The sequence below is a fragment of the Emys orbicularis genome, chromosome 3 (genome assembly GCF_028017835.1).
Source record: "Emys orbicularis isolate rEmyOrb1 chromosome 3, rEmyOrb1.hap1, whole genome shotgun sequence".
NCBI classification, from domain to species: Eukaryota; Metazoa; Chordata; order Testudines; family Emydidae; genus Emys; species Emys orbicularis.
The window spans coordinates 31,736,764-31,758,692 of NC_088685.1; the positions used below are offsets into that span (position 1 = coordinate 31,736,764).

Below are 21,929 nucleotides of genomic sequence, written 5' to 3' on the forward strand. Positions count from 1 at the left end.
GGCAAATGCTATTTTGATTGAGGGACAAAATGTGGCAAAGCATGGTCTCAGAGTGGTGTTTGATGTTTTAGATTCTTCCGCCAGAGTATTGGCATCTGGCTTTTGTCCCCTTTGCATTCAAATTGATCATTTTTTTCAAATTGATCGTTTTCCTCCTCCATGCTGCCTGAGTACCAGCAGGGGAATAACTGAGGGCACAGGCACTGACTTTTCCTTTTCCCTAGGGGTGCTCTATCCCGCTCCGCCCTGCGGCCCTGCCCCCACTCTGTCCCTTCCCCCATGCCTCGCCTTCACTCTGCCTCTTCCTGCTCCTGCTCTGCCCTCTCCCCTGAGTCCCTGTCCTCACTCGGCCCCCTCCCCAAGGCCCCCGTCCACTGGCCGCTCTCCACCCTTCCCCAAACCCCTCCCTGAGCTGCCAAACAGCTGTTTGACGGTGGCACTGGCCTCCATCAGCTGTTTGGCAGCAGCACCGCCCCCCTCCCCATCAGCTGATGAGCGGGGGTGGCAAATAGCTGTGGCTGATGAGTGCTGAGCACCCACTATTTTTTTCAGCGCCTATGACTGAGAGCTCAGGAGAGACAGGCTCCCTGATCTCAGTTCCAGTGTCCAGCCCCAACCTGGACCAGAGTAGCTGGGAAAAGCCATTCCAGGGAAGTCTGGCATCTCCTTTGTAGTCCTGAGCTGGAGCATGCTCAGTTGCACTGTGGGGATGGAGCATATGCAGGCTGATTTACATTAGGAGCTGTGAGATGCTCAAGCACACTCATTCAGGATGGACTCTTTGGAGATTTTAGCTGCCAAAATTGAAGTCTCTACTGAGTATATATGAGCTGTGATTTTTCAAAGGCTTATTATGTGGCCAAATTTGGGTATATTTTCACAGGAATGGCACGTAGAATAGGATGGCAAAAGTTCAAATTGTTCAGCAATTAATTCAATTAATTCAATTCAATAATACCACCTGGTATTATTGAATCACCATTGTGCTTACTGCTCATGTTAAAAAAAAGTCTAGTGAGCTTTTTTTTTTTTTTTTTTTTTCCTTTAACAGCTCTGGTACCTCCATGCTTTTGATTTGAAATTGGCAGGGGCACTGCCTGTGTGGCCCAGACCTGAAGAAGAGCTCTATATAAGCACAAAAGCTTGTCTCACCAACAGAAGTTGGTCCTGTAAAAGATATTAAGTCACTCATCTTTGTGTGTCTCATAATTTTATCATCAGTTTCAGTCATGCCATCTAGTACCTTTCATCCCACAGGAATCCAAAGTATGTTAAATTGTAGGCACCCAAGTTTAAAATTTTGGCCACAGCTAGGCACCTAAATAAGTGTCCTTATTTTCAGTAGGGCTGAGCACCCACAACTCTTACTGACTTCACATTTAAATTCTTTTATTTCACAGAAATGGAAAAGAAGTTGTTGGAGGAGAGAGCTTCAAAGCAAAAAGTAGAAAATGGCTTGTTAGAAATTGAAAAGCGGTGTTCTATGTTGGACTGTGATCTCAAACAGTCGCAACAGAAAATAAATGAGCTGCTTAAACAAAAGGATAAACTAAATGAAGATGTAAGTAGCAATTATATAAGTAGTCTGAATTGGAACCTTTTGGATATTGTAAAATTTGTTCCAGTTTTAAAAGTATTAAAGTTTCCTGATTATGGGCAGTATCTGTAAATCTTTACAAATGAAAATAATAGTAAGTATATCCCCACACTCACTTCTGTAGGTTGCAGGAAGGCTTCCTTAGAGTGTAAAGTTTCATTTTCTGAAGTTTTTCAACATTGTGACAAACTTAGAAAAATTTGTTATGTGGAATGTAAAATTCTCTAATATTAGGGTTAAAAACTTGCTTATTCTACTTAGAGATAATTTTAGCTATAGAATAATCTTTACATCCAAAAAAGACATGTTTGTGCTGTACAGTAGTTCATAGTTAATACAATAAAAACAATAGAGAATCAGTGAAAGTGTAAATATTGTTTTGAGAGTTCCTTACTGTATGGGTCTGTAAAATTCCTCTGATGTAACAAACAAACAACAAAAATATTTTTCAGGTTAAAAACTTGACATTAAAAATAGAACAGGAAACACAAAAGCGCTGCCTCACGCAGAATGACCTGAAGATGCAAACACAACAAGTCAACACATTGAAAATGTCAGAGAAACAGCTAAAACAAGAGAATAACCATCTCCTGGAAATCAAACTGAGCTTGGAAAAGCAAAATAATGAACTCCGCAAGTAAGTAGAGCTGCATCACAGATTTATTTAATTCTTTAATTTTAAAAATTCAATTGCATTTTTATCTATCTTATGCAAAATTTGAGAGCCATGTGTATATAAAATCTTGACTCTACAAAATCAGCCATATCCTAGACACTCCTGATTGTTGTTTGCTGTTGTTTATGCTGTAGTAATATCTAATGGTCCTGGCAGAGATTGGGGCCTTATTGTAATAGGCTCTGTACAAACACATACTAAGAGATGGTTGCTTCCCCAAAGAGCTTACAAAAAAGAAGAAAAATTCCTGACCACATGAGTTACACCTGTAGATTCAAATAGAAAGCTACTCTGAAATGCTGTTTTCCAAAAAATAGATTGTGTGAAGGCATAAAGGAACATGTTAGGATTTGAGATAAATGAAAAGCTGATTAGAATTAGCTTTCCCTGAGAGTCTACATTGGAATCAGACTAAAATGATTGCTCACCTCTAAATTTGCATCTAAAAATGAGATGATAGTCTTAGCACTTAGTAACTTCATCTTCAGTGTGACTTACAAACACTAATCAGTTACCACTAATTAAAAGAAATATTTTATGATGATACTAAAAAAACAAATTGGGAAGGGGAGTTTGTTTCATATGAGATTTGTTGTTCTCTGTAATTATCAATTTATGTTTTCTGGAGCAAGAATGGTCTTGTGGCTGAAAAGGCAAGACTAATATAGGTGTTAGAAAGATCTCATTTTTGTTCCATCTGTAAAATGACAGTTATGTGGAGGCTTTTTTGGTCTAATTCACTACCATTGGTAAAGCACTCTTGAGGTCCTCTGATGAAAGAAGTGCAAAGTATTACTATTATCATTCATATGTGCTGACTAGTGATTGAATGAGTTGCTTTAATAATGGGTGTGTTTAAAAAAATCTGCACTATGAAGAGCACTAAATTAAGGTTCAAGGTCCATCTTGCGACTCTGACTGCCTGAGGTTCTGGAGCTCGGATTGTCACTTTATGTTCTGCATGGAGATGAGAGAAAAGGCCAATGACTATTTGCTTTAGTAATGTCTCTTGTTGGCTAGCCCATGTAACAGTATTGTCAGTTTAAAAGGCTGTTCGCTAACCTTTCCAGATTGGAAGAGAGCATAGTATTCATAGCTGTCCAGGCAGAATAGGGGAACAAGAGAGACCTTGGGGGACAGAGGATCCCTCAGGATTTGGTATAGAAGACCATACTTTGATCAGGGGAAGCTAAGATATAAGAGAGTTTTATAGATGTGTGTGCATGCACACAGCCTTCTGTAGTTGTTTGGAATATCTTCACAAATTTTGCTTATAAGCACTGTTTTATGACTTTACAGAGAACGTCAGGATGCAGATGGACAAATGAAAGAGCTTCAAGACCAGCTTGAAGCTGAACAATATTTCTCAGTATGTATTTTAGTTTTTGTTTTACCAATCCAGTCTTTAAGGAGCAGAAACAGTACCATCTAAGTTAGATGAACAGTTGCATCTCAGATAGTGACTTGCAAATACTTTTTAATGAACAGTCTGCAAACATTCATGTAGTCTGAAATTTGTTCACATAAACTACCCTGCAAATACTTGTGGAAAAGTAGGATCAGTCACAACAATGCATAAACAGAAAGAAAAGGATTCAATTTGTCTTATAATTAAATGACTTATTTGCCAGCTTAAAATAAGAAAAAATCTTTATAAAAAGATGTATTTCTGTGGGAGATCAACTTTGTACATGAACAAATAAGTAATTCTTGATTGTTAGTTATGTTTCCATTAAATGGACATGATAGCTTATGCAGAATTGTCTTAATAGTTATAGATTTGGAAAGACTGCTTTTTCAAAACCTCTCTAAAAACAAATTTCTAAAGTATTTTTAATGAGTTATGTTGCAATACAAAAAAAACACTTTGAAAAAGCATATACGTGTGTATGTGGGTTTATAAATTGTACACGCATACATACTTTCGAACTTCTAATCATTGTGTGAGGACAGCACACCACATTTATGGAGGAATGTATTGGTGGCTGGGGGGGAATTTCGATGGGTTCTCTTTTCCCCACTAGCTGGGTTTCAGGAGGGTGAGGATGATGGAGGTTCTTTGAGAGGGTGCATGCATTGAAGGTGAAAGAAACGGTTTTGGGAAGTATTGCTGCCTTAAGTCAGGTCTAGGAGAGACAAGACACTGCTGTGCTTGGCCTCCTGCTGTATTAAAGGATTTTTGATTTAACATGGTCTTGTCTCATTCATTCAGATACCCCATAAGCTAAAATATGCAGGTCCTTTTTCTTTCCTTTTCTTTGTTTAAAATTCTAGACTTTGTACAAGACCCAAGTTCGTGAGCTTAAAGAGGAATGTGAAGAAAAGACCAAACTTTGTAAAGAAATGCAGCAAAAGATACAGGAGTTACAAGATGAGAGGTGAGGGTTTGCCACTTATTTGTATATGTACAGAAAATCAGGATATTTACTTCAGTTGGAAAAGGTTTTCATTTAGTTTCTGAACTAATTATTTTTCAATAATTTGCAGAGACTCCTTGGCTGCACAACTTGAGATAACTTTGACAAAAGCTGATTCAGAGCAACTTGCTCGCTCCATTGCTGAAGAACAGTACTCTGATTTGGAAAAAGAGAAGATAATGAAAGAATTGGAGATTAAAGAGATGATGGCTAGGCATAAGCAAGAACTTACTGAGAAAGATGCTACCATAGGATCTGTGAGTAATCTGCGTTATAACTCCTGTCGTATATTTTTGTGCATGCTAAAAGTTATTTAATCATTATAACAAAGATACATTTGGAGGCTTACAGAAATACACAGCTTGAAAAATTTTTGGATTTTTGTTAAAGTAGACTAGAGGAAAGCAGTATGAGATCATGAATTTCTTTTTTTAAAAGCCATTGCATGGTTAATATTGTTTAATTGAAATTTAGAAATCATTACAAATACCGAGAAACATTTTCCGTTTACATATTTTTCACATCTGGATGAAAAAATAGTTATTTCCATACTTTGGACCTATGGAAACAAAACTGAGCATGTATGTATATTCAGTTGTATATAAAAATCTGTGTACGATGATACAGTTTACGTTGCTATAATCAAGGTTATGTCATGTTTTCCATTCTAAATCATATTTTTTCAGATGTGTGTAGTTCGGCCATAAAAATTCCTAGTCGTTCTGAAATATGACATCCTAGGAGATGGTTCCTTTGGCTAGAAGGGGTTTGTGGCTGGAGGGATTCTACAGTGGTTGGCTCCAGGGCTGCCTGAGCAGCTCGGGCAGCCTCTTGGCCAGCCACACTGGCCGCTACTTGGGCACTCTCGGGTTACCGTGTCCCCACCCCCCACAGCAACAGTAGTTTGGGTGTGGGAGGGGCTCAGGGCTGTGGCAGGGGGTTGGGGTGTGGGGCGGTGCTTACCTCGGCAGGGCTCCCCGGAAGCGGCCGGCATGTCCCTGCAGCTCCTAGGCGGAGGGGTCAGGGGGCTCTGCGCGCTGCCCCTGCCTGCAGGCACTGCCCGTGCAGCTCTCATTGGAGCTGCTCAGGGAGCCTGCCAGCCCCACCAACCCTCCCCCCCAGCACCCGTAGCGCTCCCAGGCTGTTCCCCCTACCTCTACAGCCCCCTGGCCCAAGTTTTTTTTAGGGGTATATAGTACAAGGCATGGACAGGTCACGGGCCGTGAATTTTTGTTTACTGTCTGTGACCTGTCCATGACTTGTACTAAAAATACCAGTGACTAAAACATAGGCTTAGCTATAAACAGCCTAGGAAGAATTCAGATCTATTAGCTAGTTCCAGAGAAAAGATCCAGGCCTGCCAATTCTATATCCCCTGATCCTAATGTGCTAAACATATAGGCATAGGTCACCCTCTCTGCCCTTCGGGCCCTCTAGAAAGCAAGAAGCAGCTGTAGCTGCCAGCACTCTCAATTAAGAACGTGCTTTCTTGCAGTGTCTCGTTAATTCTTAGTCACATCACAAAATGTGGAGCTATACCCACTTCATCTCTGTTAATCAGTAGGCATGTGGTCTGCATTTTCCATCAACTGCTGTTTATTCCATCATTAACTGGCATCACTACCTCTTTTCCTTCCTTGAAATGTTTCTTCAGTTTCAACCTCTGGGCTTCCACACACATCTTCTGGATCTTCACCTCCACTGTGTTCCTCACATGGGTCTCTCCTTTTCCCTCACCTGCCCTTCATATTACCCAAACCTTCTGTACTTCAGTTCCATCACCTCTCTCCAGCTCTCACAGATCATTATCTAAAATCTGCCTCCTCTTCCACATCTCTGAAATCTGAATTAACCCTGATTATTCATAACCATATGCTCTTCTGTCCCTACCAGTCTTAAACTTAACCCTCTCCTTCAATTGTCTATGGAATGCCTGCTCTGTCTTGCAAGAAATTCATGTCAGTATATGATTATCTTCAGCTCTGTGCTCTTGCTTTTCTGACTCATCTTATATTCCTGCCCTCTCTTTCAGCAGACTCTTCTTTAGTTCCTTTTCATTCTAAATATTTGCTGCAGTGAGCTCCTTTCCCCCTCTTCAATCCCAAGTTTCTCAACTCTATATAGCACTTAAACCTGCATATTCTCTGTTTTGAAGCCTCTCACCTCCAGATGGCTGTATTTTTTCATGTATTCTGCCAAGTCCTGAGCTTGTTAGTGTCTTGATTTTGATGGCAGACTCTTCCTGTTCCTTTTTTACATATCTCACAATCTTTACAACATTTTTCATTTAGCTCCCCTCTCTCTCCTCCACACCCCCAGTCCCTCACATACCTTTGCTTGGTCACTCTCTCCTCTGTGCCTCCCATTTCTCTTCCTGCTCCAAATCCTCTATTCTTTTATCATGGTCTCATTCTGATGTATTTTCCTTCTTTTAAGTAATCAAGTAAATCTGTTGCATTACTTTTTGTTGTGTGGTAACATATACTTAAATTTTTTTTTAAGCTGGAGGAAGCCAATAGGACACTAACTAGTGATGTGGCTAATCTTGCTAATGAGAAAGAAGAACTGAATAATAAACTGAAAGAAGTCCAAGAACGTGAGTGTTCACTGCATAACTTGAATTTAATTTGAAAATGCTTTTGTTCTCAAAAAGTGTACCACTTAATGCTCTAATTAGCCATTACAGATTTCTTATTACCTTGTTGCAGAAATTGCAAGGCTAAAAGAGGAAGAAACAAATACAACAATTATTAAAACTCAGTTTGAGAAGCAGTTGTTGAATGAGAGAACACTGAAAACTCAGGTAAGTATAAAAGAATGAGCAGATGATCATGATAATTGGAATAATATACTGTTCATGCAGCAGATAGCATTTTTAAATGGAATAATTGCTTTCTGTTATAAACCAGCTGTATGCACTCATTGAAGCCTGGACACAATTTTTATATCCTCAGAGCTTTTTGCTAAACCAGATTACTTTAGGAAAACTTGCACATCTTGGGTGCAGACCTGTAATGTAGATGCATGGTGCTTGAATAAAACAGTTTGTCCAAGTGTGATTTAGCCCAGTATAAATCCCGATAAATCCTTTATTTTGATTCAGAGAAGCTAGTTTTGACATGTATTTTTGCTTATGACATAGTTTGATTAAATTATATTGTTAGCAACTCTGAATTACCTTCCTGTGTGTTTTTCATCTTTCCCTGAAGCATCTGGTAATAAACTCTGCCAAAGTTTGGATACTAGCCTTCGTGTCAGATTTTGTGCTCCTGCATTGTGCTCGAGGCATCCTAGAGGCATATTAGACATTCCAATTCAAAGTTGTATTTGGCTTCTAACTAACTGGGCTATCTAAAGAAAGTATATAAAAGAACAAAAGTACTTTGTTCCAGAGTGAAATGTCATTATCGTTTTTACAATACTTGATTCATCCACAGAATTAAATTGGTATTTTATTTAGATGGAAATGCACAAATATTTTTGAATTCATGGGTAAAGTATTTTAATAGAGGCTAATCATGGGTTGGAGAGATGACATTATTTGTACCTGTTGTTTACCTATGGGGGCTTTATTGTATGTTCTGTGTTTTGTTTTGTTTTAAGGCAGTAAACAAGTTGGCTGAGATCATGAATCGGAAGGATCCAGTCAAACGTGGAGCTGACACTGATGTGCGGAGGAAAGAAAAGGAGAATAGGAAACTGCATATGGAACTGAAATCTGAACGTGAAAAGTTAACCCAGATGATGATTAAATATCAGAAGGAGATCAATGAAATGCAGGCAGTAAGAAGTGAATTTGCAGCAATAAATAGCAATAAAATGTTCTTAAATTTGTTTAAGCAATTGAAACAGAGTTTAAAATTATTCCAAGATGTCATATTTATTATGCATACATTTTCCATATCTTAGGGATGACACAGCTAAAGAAATTAAATAGTTGTGTATTTCAAGATTGGTTGTAAAGTCCTCATTTCACCAAGAAAATACTATAAAAATAAGAAATCATAGAGTACAACAGTAATACTAAAAGGCAAACCTTTTCAAATCATTTTCACAGCAAATAGCAGAGGAGAGCCAGATACGAATCGAACTGCAGATGACACTTGACAGCAAGGATAGCGACATTGAACAACTTCGCTCACAGCTCCAGTCTATACATATTGGCCTAGACTGCAGCAGCATAGGCAGTGGACCTGGGGATGCTGAGGCAGATGATGGATTCCCTGGTATGATTTTTTTTATTAATATTCCTATCTTTATCAGTTTCATAGTGTTTTATCATGGAAATCAAAGCATTAAACGACATTCTTATGCTTCCGTGACTTCCTTGCTTTTTCTGTACTTCCTTGTACCTTTTCAGTAATCTGATAGCACTTAATATCCATGCACTAACTGACACTATCTTTATTTTGACTATACTTAGTTCTTTCTTCTTAAATTGTTTTTAAAAAGTTCATTTCAATTGTTTAAGAATTAAAAATTACATTTTGTTTCTTATTCGAACTAACAATTATTTTTTTCTCTTGATTGATATGTTCATTTTGTAAATACTGTATTAAATGATAAAATGTAAAAACTAATATTCTGTTTTTAGTGATTCTGTTTTAACTTTTCGGTCCTTTTTCCTCCTTTGTGCTGGGTGTTTAGTCCATATCACTCAATCCCACACTATGGAGTCCATGTCTCTTACCTACCAGCATTCTTCTACCTCTGTCAGTATTGCCACTAAGCCTTCCAGTTCTCACGTGCTTCTCGACTCTGATTCTGACTCAGAGGAAGAACCATTGTCTTGTGTACACATCCCTTCAGAACCTGATAGCACAGGTGACATCCCTGAAACCATTTGGTGCACTTACGTTTTGTTTTAACTTTGTCCTTTTGGCCTTTTTTATAATTAACACCATTAATATACTATTGACAAAAGCACTGGAAGTACAAGTTGTAATCCAGAACATACTAAAGAGAATGTTGCATGAACAAAGAATTGGCCTGTTTTTTTTTTTCTAAATGTTCATTGTTTGCAACCAAATCAGACCTATAGTTTAAAAACAATCATTTTCTAAGGTGATTTTATTGCCCTATGTTCAAAGTAGTCTCTATCTAGTGTCTGTGCCTAACTTTATGCACCTCAAAGTTTTTGGGTATCCAAAACCTTATCTATTTGTTCCAGTTGAGCAGTTAATTACTCCAGTTAAATAATTGAATATCTAGCCATTCACTTTGTGAGTACAGATACTACTTGCCTATGCAAATCCAATTTTGGCCTGCCCAAATTCTTTGCATAAAGTTGTATGTCACATGACTAAGACACAAAAAACTTGGAGGCTGTTTTTGAAAAATTGGTCCCTAATACATAAGATTTGCCTGTTCATTATGGATCTTTGTCAGCATAAAAGGCAGTAGCAAGTTATCAAAATTTACTTTTCCAGCAGCAAGAAGAAAATAATTATTTGCGGCTTTGGTGAAAGATAGCTCTTTTTATAAACATATATTCTGTATTTTGAACTAATTGTATGTGAATATACACATACTGTATGGATCAGCCCTCCTAGTACTAAAGTGAGGGTTTTTTTACCATAGTGACATCTAATATTTGACTAAAGATTTATTTGATTATGGAGCTGTTTATTTGATTAACTTTCAACATAAGGATAAATATTAGTTTGGAATATTGTCAGCACACTTCGGTAAGGACGAAAATAGATTCTTTATGTTCTGGTGCTCCTTATAAAAGAAACACAAACTAGATTTTGGTCTCTTTCTAGCTGCTGTTATAATCACTATACTTTTATCCTGGGACCCTTGTCAGATCAGTAGGGTTTTCAGAGTTCAGGCCAAATTAGTCTGTCTTTAAGACATGTTTAATTACATACTGACTTCGGTAAATCACATCTGTTGCCTTTCTGATAAGAAGGCAGGGCTGGGACATTGCCCTGTTGAAATAAAACATGGTTCATGTCCATTGAGCATACAGGCAAATCTCAGCTGCCAGCAGGGGGATTTTCTAGGAAATATGTTCTCTTCTGTCTTGTCCCTGCTCCCAGACTAAGGATGCAGTTTGAGGGGAAACTAGATTCTCATCCTGTACGTGCCCCCAGACTAAGGATGCAGTTTGAGGGGAAACTAGATTCTCATCCTGTACGTGCCCCCAGACTAAGGATGCAGTTTGAGGGGAAACTAGATTCTCATCCTGTACGTGCCCCCAGACTAAGGATGCAGTTTGAGGGGAAACTAGATTCTCATCCTGTACGTGACCCCAGACTAAGGATGCAGTTTAAGAGGAGAGAGACTAGATTCTCATATTTCTGCTACTGGGAAACATGCTATAGGGATACACAACAACAGAAACAGGTGAATGCTTATGCAGCTCCACTGACAGAGCTTTTTTAAACTCCTTGAGCAGTTCTTGATGGGACCCAGCCAAACCCAGCTTCTCCTCCCAATTCCTTTCCCTGGAGGTGGCTGAATATTTTTCAGCAGCAGCTTTTCTCCTATCCCTGTATGTGGAAACAGTTATGGAGGGAGAGCATTTAGCCATTATTGGGGTGGAGCCAGTTTTAGCAGCAAATCCAATGAAGAGTATTTAAACTATGCAGCTGCACTGACAGTGGGTAAGGGACAACTGCCTGTCACTTTTTCTGTTCTCTTAGTAGAGAATAACCCCCAGAAGCAGTAAAATGGGAGGATTCACCTTCTATCCCCCCTCTAGCTGTATTCTTAGAGGTTGGAGAGTAGTATGTGAATATTTCTTCTTTTCACATGGGGGAGAATTCTTTTGATTAGCATTCTGCTTGCTCTGTCTGATATCTGGCAGAGTGAGAGTAGCTCCAGGCAAACCCACTGAGACCATTAAAAGTCATATATTGGGCCCTGAAGAGCCACATGTGATGCTAGAGGCATGAGTTGCTCATCACTGAGCTGATTGCTGAAGATTTAAATTGTTTCATTACTATCTAACAAGCCAGACATATGGGGCAAAATGTATGTGTAGTGGCTTCCCATGTACTTGGTGTGTGTATTAAAATATGCATCCTCATTAAGGGTACCAGCAAACAAACCAATATACTCTGACGATAGAGTATACATCACACTAGATAACCTCTCTCCCACCTTTCTCTCCACAATGTTGAGGGTTCTATAAAGTTTATCTCTTTGTTATTCAATTCCCATTTGTACACATAGGAATGATTTCACCACCTGCTTAAAAGGAACTGGTGGTTACAGGGCCAGGGGATGTTACATTCCATGCATAGGCTGCTGGAACAAGATGCCCCTGTTAAAATCAAATGTGTTAGACCTTTGAATGTAGAGTTCCCGTGCAGAGGCAGAGATCTACAAGTATGATGATCTCTTCTGATATAGATAATCAGAAAGCAATTATTGCAGGTAAGCAGTTCTGCTTAATACTACTTACCTCACAAATAAGACAAATTCTTATCTTCAACTAGTTTGTAAGCAGGGGCAGGGGGATCTTCTGTGTTGATACAGTGCCTAGCACAGTGGGAGCATGATCCTGATTGATCTTTGGCTTCTACCACAAAACAAATATTAAATTACAGTTGAGATGTCGAGGCTTAATGTTTGTAAAACCACTTTGAAATCTTCAGAGAAAAGGTGGTTTAAAATATTCCTATTGTGAGAAACTAGCAGCAAAAGCTATTTCTTATTAAGCGGTTCAGGTGAGAGTATACTGAATGCAGTAAGGGCAAAAGGATTAGCCAAAGGTTGACTTCTTGTTACTGGTGAGAAAGCTGTAGTGATTTACACAGGTTCAGAGGAAAAGGTGTAGAGCAAGGAGTTCTAATTATAATGCCAAAACTCTTGTGATTTAGCTATTGCTGTTACTCAGGAAAATAGTTAATTTTATTTATAACCCACCGCAACTCCCACAGTAAATCAATAAATTTCCTCAAATATTAAATGTGTATAATAAAAGTATATATGTAGTATGTATTAAATACAAACTTTAATATACGGGCTTTAAAATATGTATTTGCTTATGTGTATTCATATTTAGAAGGTTTTTTTCCCCTCTAAAACTGAATGTTGTGTATTCTGTACTAATGTCTTCACACAAGCAATTTTAGTGGCTGGAGGCTGATAGTTAAATAATTATAGGCATTTAAAATCATAAATGTCTTTGTCTTATTTTTACTAAAGAGAATGTATGTGTGATAGCATAATTTTATAGTGAGACATTGGCTCTTTTTTCTTAGTCTGAATTACTAGTTTTTGAGTGGCATTATTTGCTAGTATTGGCTGTGCAATACAGCTTTTTGTCCTTGAAAAATCTGCTGTGATAAATGTTGCAAGGCATTTTGCTTATCAGGTTATGGTATTTGTATGTCTGCCTTATTCTTTCTAAATAAAGGCTATTTCATATGCATGGTGGTCTCAGATGAATGTGTGTTATTTAAATACTTACTTTAATATTTATTTGCAGAATCGAGATTAGAGGGTTGGTTATCACTACCTGTCCGAAATAACACTAAGAAATTTGGGTGGGTGAAAAAGGTGAGAAATATAAATCGTTGACCTCTACTTAACAGATTCGCTGGATTTTGTATTAGTTGCATCTTTTTAAAGATGTGTGACTTCTTTCCTACATATATGTTCTCTAATCAGTCTTGAAGATAGTACGTGCACAGATCACTATTGATAGGTCTGAGTCTGTTAGGTCAGGGTACAGATGGGAGTAGACATTTTTTACGCACCTGCGGCTTACTGTTTGGTTATCTAGCAGTGAGGAGTCTGAACAGGATCCTAAGTCTATGAACAGACATATCCAAGGGCAGATACCCTTGATAAGGGAGGAAGAGGTGAGTTCAGGTGCTTCCCTCTTCCTACCGGCATCACCTCCATTTTGCCTTGGTTCAACTTTAGTCAACTGCTCATCATCTAGGTGCTGATCCCAACAACACACTAGGATAGGTAGGAGATAAAGATCTGGATGTCTTCCCTGAATTGATGGTGTTTCAGCCTGTGGTGTAGCTCAAGCTTCCCTGATGTCTTTTTTTAAACACAGAACAGGTATAGCATAGGTGATGGTGTCAGCTCTCTCTACCTACTCTACCAACCTGCCTATTCTGGACAACTTTTTGGGTGGGAGGTTTTCTCTTATCTACTCAGTCTTTGGCTCCTTTATTGAGACTACCAACAAATGTGCTAACTGTGGTGATTTTTGTGAAGGGGACACCTGTTCACTGTGTACAGGACCAATCTGAGTCAAAATTAAGCTAGCAACATAGAAACCAAAGGCTTTGTATCCTGTTAGCAGTTCTATTGGGTTCCATTCCTTTCATCTTTTTAAAATAGGTGTTTAAAAATATAAAGGTAGTTTGTTACCAAATTATCACAATTTTATGTCATTGTGATGTAAAGTATGACTTACTTTGTGCTCAGATTGTAGACCCAAACTACCATGCTATTATTGACTATTTAATAATTAAATTATGAAATAATGTTATGAAAGTATTTGACTTGACAGAAATAAATACTTGAGATAAAGCCTGTATTTTAAGAACTATGTTAATACCTGTGTATCTTTTTTAACAGTATGTAATTGTAAGCAGTAAGAAGATTCTGTTCTATGATAGCGAACAAGATAAAGAACATTCTAACCCCTACATGGTGTTAGATATTGAGTAAGTATTATTACAGGAGATTGTGGTATACATTACTTTGTTAACTTTCAGGTGAACATTAGCAGATGGCTTGAAAAGAAAACAACTTTAGAAAATATTTTTGAGAGCTGATATTGACGCTGTTGTCATACGTTATTTAAACTACAGTTTGAGGTCAGTCAGTGTGTGTCTGACTACCCTCTTGGCTGACACACTGGGATCTAGAGACCTCCAGAACTAAGAGCTTGAGGAGCTATAGCTTGAACTAAAGAGCCAAAACTTTAAAGCTGAGGGCTGTAACAACTCATATCCTCTGCAGATTGGCACAGAGTGGGGAAACTGTATCACACACTCGGCTGTGGGTTACAAGTGCAGTACATAAACATAAGAATGGCCATACTGGGTCAGATCAATGTTCCATCTAGCCCAGTATCCTATCTTCCAACAATGGCCAATGCCAGATGCTTCATAACGAATGAAGAGAACAGGCAATCATTGATTGATCCATCCCCTGTTGTCCATTCCCAGCTTCTGGCAAACAGAAGCAAGCAACACTCAGAGCATATGGTTGCATCCTTGATCATCTTGGCTAATAGCCATTGATGGACCTATCTTCCATGAACTTACCTATTTCCTTTTTGAACCCCATTATAGTTTTGGCCTTCACCGCCTCCCCTGGCAACGAGTTCCACAGATTGACTGTCCATTATGTGAAGAAATACTCCTTTTGTTTGTTTTAAACCTGCTGCCTATTAATTTCATTGCATGACCCCTGGTTCTCGTGTTATGTGAAGGAGTAAATAACGCTTCCTTATTCACTTTCTCCATGCCAGTCAAGATTTTATAGACCTCTATCATATCACCTCTTTTCCAAGCTGAAAAGTCCCAGTCTTTTTAATCTCTCCTCATATGGAAGCTGTTCCATACCCCTAATCATTTTTGTTGTCCTTCTCTCTACCTTTTCCCATTCTAATATATCTTTTTTGAGATTGGTGATCAGAATTGCGCGGTATTCTAGGTGTGGGTGTACCGTCAATGTATACAGAGGCAATATGACATTTTCAGTCTTATTATCTAATCCTTTCTTAGTGGTTCCTAACATTCTGCTTAACAAGTGCAGAATGCAGCTATTCAGATTTAATTTGGCTCTTGTCGCTATGTGGTTTAAGGGTTGGAGATTGATATGCAGAGTTGGGAATAGGAGTTGAATAAAGTGGATTTAGAATTTTGTTTGCTGGCAATCTTTACATCACATTGATGTACCTTATTAGCTAAGATACAATACAATTCCGTAATTAATTGTATATATTAAATCAGTACATATAATAATTAAATAAAACTCTAATATCAATTTTTTTTTGTTTTATTTTATTTCTTTGAAATCTGCTTCTACAGCAAATTGTTCCATGTCCGGCCAGTCACACAGACCGATGTGTACAGAGCAGATTCCAAAGAGATTCCTAGGATATTCCAGGTATGTAGTTATAAATTAGTGTTTTTAGAAAAATAAACTGGTAAAATTCCTTATGCAAATAAATGCAAGATGCTTCAAAAATATTTTATTTTTTTTATTAAAGAAGGCACAAGTACAAATGAGAAAAGTAGATCATATAAATTGTCAGAAAATCTATTCTAACCTACTCTAATTTGTATTCCTGAATTTTTGCTAACTAAATAATTGCCCTTTACCTACACCCACTGTGTATGAATCTTGTGGTTATTTTGCTTTAACTCTAGATTCTGTATGCCAATGAAGGAGAAAGCAAGAAGGAACCAGAATTTCCTGTGGAGCCTATGGGGGAGAAATCAAATTACATTTGCCACAAGGGACATGAATTTATACCAACTCTGTATCATTTTCCAACCAACTGTGAGGCTTGTATGAAGCCACTGTGGCACATGTTTAAACCCCCTCCTGCTCTGGAGTGCCGCCGCTGCCATATCAAATGTCACAAAGATCACATGGATAAAAAGGAAGAGATTATAGCACCTTGCAAAGGTAAGTAGTGAATAATTGAATAAATGCATGGTTGCCAATTAACTACAGGGAATAATTCAGATACTGGTTTCTCATAATGATGTGATCTCAGATGACCTCAAGGTAAAAGATAGCAACTGCTGGAGTGACAGATCCTTGGGTGCATATCAGGATTCTGTTAGGGAAGACCAGCTCACTGGAGTACAGTGACATTCAGCCAGCACAGGGACATGTATGCCACATACTTTCAGTGCTGTCAACATCGTAGGGAAGGGCTACCCAAAAAGGCTACTTACATAGTGGATTGTGTTGCATTTCGGTATGGGACAGAGATGTCAGTGTATGTGGCAATACAGATTATGACACTCAGAAAAGTTGCTCCCTCTGGGCTGAGTTCCACAGTTCTCTATGCTCAATATCTCTTATGGGCATATGAGATGGCTGTAACAGCATATGTTTGTTTCCCTGTATACCTGCTTCCTTAGTAACATGGAGAATAATCATCCCCTTATCCTCCAAATGGAAGAAATAAGAAGGGGGTGCAGACTGTGGATAGATTGGAAAGGCTCCTCTGGCAGGAATGTTAAAGGTGCTGTGGTATAATCTATACCCAAAGTAGCATTGTGATCATGGCAGCCCAAGTGGCAGCTTTATACTGTATAGCACCACTTGACTTCTACTCTGTGCAATTTATGAGAACCCAAGGATCTGGCCATTAGTTTTTAAGGTGAGCTCATGTAAAAAATTTAATAATGAGATTTTGTTTTTAAATTTCTCTTACAGTATATTATGATATTTCAACTGCAAAGAATCTACTACTGTTAGCTAATTCTACAGAGGATCAACAGAAATGGGTGAGCCGATTGGTGAAAAAAATTCCAAAAAAGCCTCCAGTACCCGACCCCTTTGCTCGATCTTCTCCTAGAACTTCCATGAAGGTACAGCCAAATCAGTCTATGAGACGGCCAAGCCGACAGCTTCCTCCAAACAAACCAAGGTAACACAAAAATTGCTATTAAAGAATGATAATTTTAAACAGTTGCCCACTGTGATACATTGTATTATATAAGTGTTATGGGCAATTCACAAAGATATCTTTTGTTTGTTTGTTTCCTTTTGTATTTATACTATGACTAATGAAATGTGAGACTATCCTGTCATCTTTTGTGAATTCCAGTATACAAAATATTAAGAAAGCTGTGTGAGGAAGCATGTTTCATTTCCTTATTTAAATGAGCCTATCTCTGAATTAAATCTACTGTATGTGTTATATAATAGGCAGAACTGGTAGCACTCATGTAAGGTTGCTTGACGCTTCACGTTATAAGATCCTGTTTTCAGTTGCTTATAACTTTGTGAAACTTTAACCATTTGGGCTGAAATTTCCTATGCCAAGTGTCTTGGGAACATTGAAGCAAAAATAGTTCATCTGTTTCAGAGAGTGAGATTAGGGGGAAATATGTTGTTTTGCTCACGTTAAAAAAGTTCTTACAGGTATTTCATTAAGAGGTAATTGTGCCTCCATGCTTTGGAGCAGGGAATTTAAATCTGTCAATGTTGGTTGCCTTTGTGTCAGGAATGTGCTTTTTGCTGTCCTGGGGGGGACCCAAATTTGGCGAATTTACAAGCCTTTGAAAATTTAGTTCACACATGCTCAGTAGAGACTTGTTAGAGTTTGGCATCTAAATTTTCTGAAGATTTTGTGTGCACTGAACATGCTGCATCTCAGGGCTGCAGACGCTGAGTAAGATTTTCCCTGCAGGTGCTCCTATAGGCCATTGTGGTTCTTCTGTGTTCTCATTGCTTCTGTGGAGGCACTCAGAAACTAGGCAGTGTAGAGAAGGAGCAGTCTGACTTGAATGCAGAGGGGACAAGAGCCAGACCTCAGGGGAGAGGTGGGGCAGTAGAAGGAGTAGATTGGGGCAAGGAACTATGTGGGAAGGAGAGGCTGGGGGATAGCTGGGGCTGGAAACGAACTGGCAGACTGGTGGGGAAGACTGGGACTGGCTAAAGAAGGAGATGGGGAGCCAGGATGGAAACAGAGGTAGGGACAGGGATGCCAGTGCACAGTAGGAGGGGAGACTGGGACTGGTTGGACAATGAGACAGTGACAGTGAGCCACGGGAGGTGAGATGGGACTGGTTGAGCTGAGAGACTGGGAGTCATGGCGGGGAGGGGGAGACTGGGACTTTGACATGGAGCCTGGAGGGTGAGTTTAGGACTGGCTGGGTAAGGAGACAGGGACTGGCTTGAGCAATCCAGGGCTGTAAAGACTGGGACTGGCTAGGTGAGGAGATTGGGGCAATGGGGAATGGAATCAGAGATTCCAGAATCTCGCCATTCCTGTGCTGTCTACAAATATCTGTGAAAACCTACTGACAAAAGTCTCTCTCCGCCCTCTACTCTAGTTCTAGAGGATGACAACATACTACTCTTATCAAGCGACAAAGAGTCCTGTGGCACCTTATAGACTAATGCTCCAATACGTCTGTTAGCTTTCGTGGGTGAATACCCACTTCGTCAGACGAAAGCTAATGCTCCAATACGTCTGTTAGTCTATAAGGTGCCACAGGACTCTTTGTTGCTTTTACAGATCCAGACTAACACGGCTACCCCTCTGATACTCTTATCAGTTACTCTGTTAGGTCAAGTGACAGAGATCTTTGCAGTGGATCTAAAGGTTCCAATCCTGCTAATTACCCTTGTGGGTGTCAATGTGATTCCACCGGATGGAATTTGTGTTTTTTCAGTTTGCTTTTTTGAAAAATCTAGGAGAGTAGACACATAGACACACTTACTTTAAAAGTTGCAATGTCAGCACTTCTTCAAACCATACCTCAAGGTTTCAGGTTGGGGAGCCAGAAAATGAGGAACACACAATAAATGATCATCTGTGAAAAGTTTGGTATAAGTGACTTGCCCGCCATCACATAGGAACTTTGTGGCAGAGGCAAGTATAGAATCCATTTTCCCGATGGCAGCGTTCAGCTGCCTTCACCATGAAACCATCCTTTCTCTTCTTGGAGTGGTCTGCCTCATTCACCACACACATTCCAACTTCTGCAAAAAATGAAGTAAGGATCTGACAGACAACAACCTCATTCATTACACAACACTGATTCGTTGTCTGTGCACTGAATGAGGCAGGAGTTCTGTGGGAAAAAAGAGCATGTATTGGTGTAATTCAAGTCCCTATAATAATGCCTGTTCACAAGAGGGCTGAATTAAGGCAACCTTAATTCTGGAATTGCCTAACTTTTGAGTGCTTGACTTTGCAACCTTAACAATGTTCTGCGCGTGTGTGTGCGCGCGCAAGTAATGTGTAAATATTGTTACAAGAGCCCTTTGAACATGTAAAGTGCTAAGTGCCGGGTATTCCTGTTAAAGCTCACCCAGTGTTTAAGTAAATAAGCTACTTCTACCTTCTCTATTGTCCAGCTACATGTGAGGAAAAATTGGCATCAGGACTATTCCTGTCCTCAGAACCCTCCGTGTCAATCTTACATAACTTCATACAGGACACAGAAGATATTTCTCTTTAGCTTACTTTTCATCCTGTGTTTCCAGGCACGAGTACTATTATTTATCCACTCACCCCCAAGCACCCTGAAGTTTTGCCACAGTTTCGGGGCAGTGAATCTTTAGGATTCAAGGGTGGTAGTTGGTCCATTTCCCACCCACTATGTCAGCCCGTCCATTGGACAGTTGCATGGATAAATTTCTATATCCCTTACCCTTTATATCACTCTTCTCAGTGCAGAATAAATGGAATTGTCAAGCTGTTTCCCACCACAGTTCCCTCTCCCCCAGATATAGCACTGCAAGAGCCAGTCTCAGTCTCAGAAAGGAGTTCCACTTAAAAGGATGGTCTCTTCATCTCTAGTATCTAATTGCTGAAAAACTTGGAGTCTTGACACTTCAGAAATGTTCCTTCCAGAGAACAAGAGAACATACTCCTCAATAGGGACTGTACTTTCTTTTATTGTCCCTCTCCAGAACAAAGGGCTGATGTAAATATAAAAGATTTTTCTGACTCAAAGAGCACAGAACTCAGCCAAGCTCTCAGAGTTCTTTGTGGGAACAAAGAAAAGTTTCTGATAAAGAGCAGCAGGACTCCCCATCCTTTTTTTATCAATTGATAGCCATCATAGATAACAAAGAGGTGTTTTCAACAAATGTGCTTTTCAGAATAAAAGACCCTGCTAAGCAGCATAGTGATGGTAGAACACAGATGCCAGGAAGTCACTAACGTCTTATAGAACGTCTTAAAAAGTAGCCTATTTACTTAAACACTGGGTGAGCTTTAACAGGAATACCCGGCACTTATAGCACTTAGCTATAAGGCTGAAATGGACCTCAAGAGGTCATCTAGTACAACCCTCCGTGCTGAGACAGTAATCAAGTATACCTAGACCATCCCTGACAGGTGTTGGTCTAACCTCTTCTTAAAAATCTCCAATGACAGGAATTCCACAACCTCCCACAGAAGCATATTCAAGTGCTTAACTATCCTTATAATTAGAGATTTTCTCCTAATATCTAACCTAAATCTCCCTTGCTGTAGATTAAGCTGATTACTGTTTGTCCTATCCTCAGTGGACATAGAGACCAATTGATCACCATTCTCTTTATAATAGCCTTAATATATTTGAAGACTGTTCATAGATTCATAGGCCAGAAGGGACCATTGTGATCATCTACTCTGACCTCCTGGATAACGCAGGGCCATAGAACTTTCCCAAAATAATTCTTGAGCATTATTTCCAATCTCAATTTGTCTAGCTTCAACTTCCAAACATTGAATCATGTTATACCTTTCTCTGCTACACTGAAGAGCCCATTATTAAATATTTGTTCCCCATGTAGGTACTTATAGACTGATCAGGTCACCCCTTAACCTTCTCTTTGTTAAGCTAAATAGATTGAACTCCTTGAGTCTGTCACTATAAGATACGTTTTCTAATTGTTTACATGTTCCCGTGGCTCTTCTCTGAACCATCTTCAGTTTATCAACATCCGTCTGAATTGAGGACACCAGAACTGGACACACTGGTTCAGCAGCAGTTGCACCAGTGCCAATTACAGAAATAAAATAACCTCTCTATGCCTACTCTAGATTCCCCCGTTTATGCATCCAAGAATTGCATTAGCCCTTTTGGCTGTGGTATTGTACTGGGAGCTCATGTTCAGCTAACTATCCTCCACCCTAAAATCTTTTTCAGAGTCTGCTTCCCAGGATAGAGTCCCTCTAGCCTGTAAGTGTAGCCTACGTTCTTTTTCCTAGATGTATACATTTATATTTAGGCATATTAAAACTCATATGTTTGCATGTACCCAGTTTACCAAGTGATCCAGATTGCTGTGTATCAGTGATCTGTCCTCTTTATTATTTACCACTTCTCCAATTTTTGTGTTATCTGCAAACTTCATCAGTGAGGATTTTTTCCCCAGATCACTGATAAAATGTTAAATGGCATAGGGCCAAGAAGGAAATCCTTGTGGGACTGCACTAGAAACACACCTGCTCGATGATGATTTCTCCATTTATAATTACATTCCAAGACCCATTACTATTTCTTCAAATGAATGGTCCCTATGTATATTTCAAATGTGGGTACACATGTGCACCATGCACCTC

At 39.1% G+C, this 21,929-nt stretch overlaps 1 protein-coding gene across 1 annotated transcript in view; it reads left to right on the forward strand.

Annotated features, from left to right (window-relative positions):
• ROCK2 (Rho associated coiled-coil containing protein kinase 2) overlaps positions 1 to 17,292 on the forward strand; it is a 63,213-nt gene extending 45,921 nt beyond the window's left edge. The window contains exons 17-31 of the mRNA XM_065401383.1: positions 1,401 to 1,561; positions 2,050 to 2,234; positions 3,573 to 3,642; positions 4,548 to 4,651; positions 4,761 to 4,947; positions 7,193 to 7,286; positions 7,399 to 7,493; positions 8,294 to 8,473; positions 8,748 to 8,916; positions 9,338 to 9,514; positions 13,134 to 13,204; positions 14,246 to 14,334; positions 15,709 to 15,787; positions 16,051 to 16,312; positions 17,075 to 17,292. Coding sequence (XP_065257455.1) covers positions 1,401 to 1,561; positions 2,050 to 2,234; positions 3,573 to 3,642; positions 4,548 to 4,651; positions 4,761 to 4,947; positions 7,193 to 7,286; positions 7,399 to 7,493; positions 8,294 to 8,473; positions 8,748 to 8,916; positions 9,338 to 9,514; positions 13,134 to 13,204; positions 14,246 to 14,334; positions 15,709 to 15,787; positions 16,051 to 16,312; positions 17,075 to 17,292 — 2,141 coding nt within the window. The remainder of the gene's footprint in view (positions 1 to 1,400; positions 1,562 to 2,049; positions 2,235 to 3,572; positions 3,643 to 4,547; positions 4,652 to 4,760; positions 4,948 to 7,192; positions 7,287 to 7,398; positions 7,494 to 8,293; positions 8,474 to 8,747; positions 8,917 to 9,337; positions 9,515 to 13,133; positions 13,205 to 14,245; positions 14,335 to 15,708; positions 15,788 to 16,050; positions 16,313 to 17,074) is intronic.
• Positions 17,293 to 21,929: the final 4,637 nt, after the last annotated feature.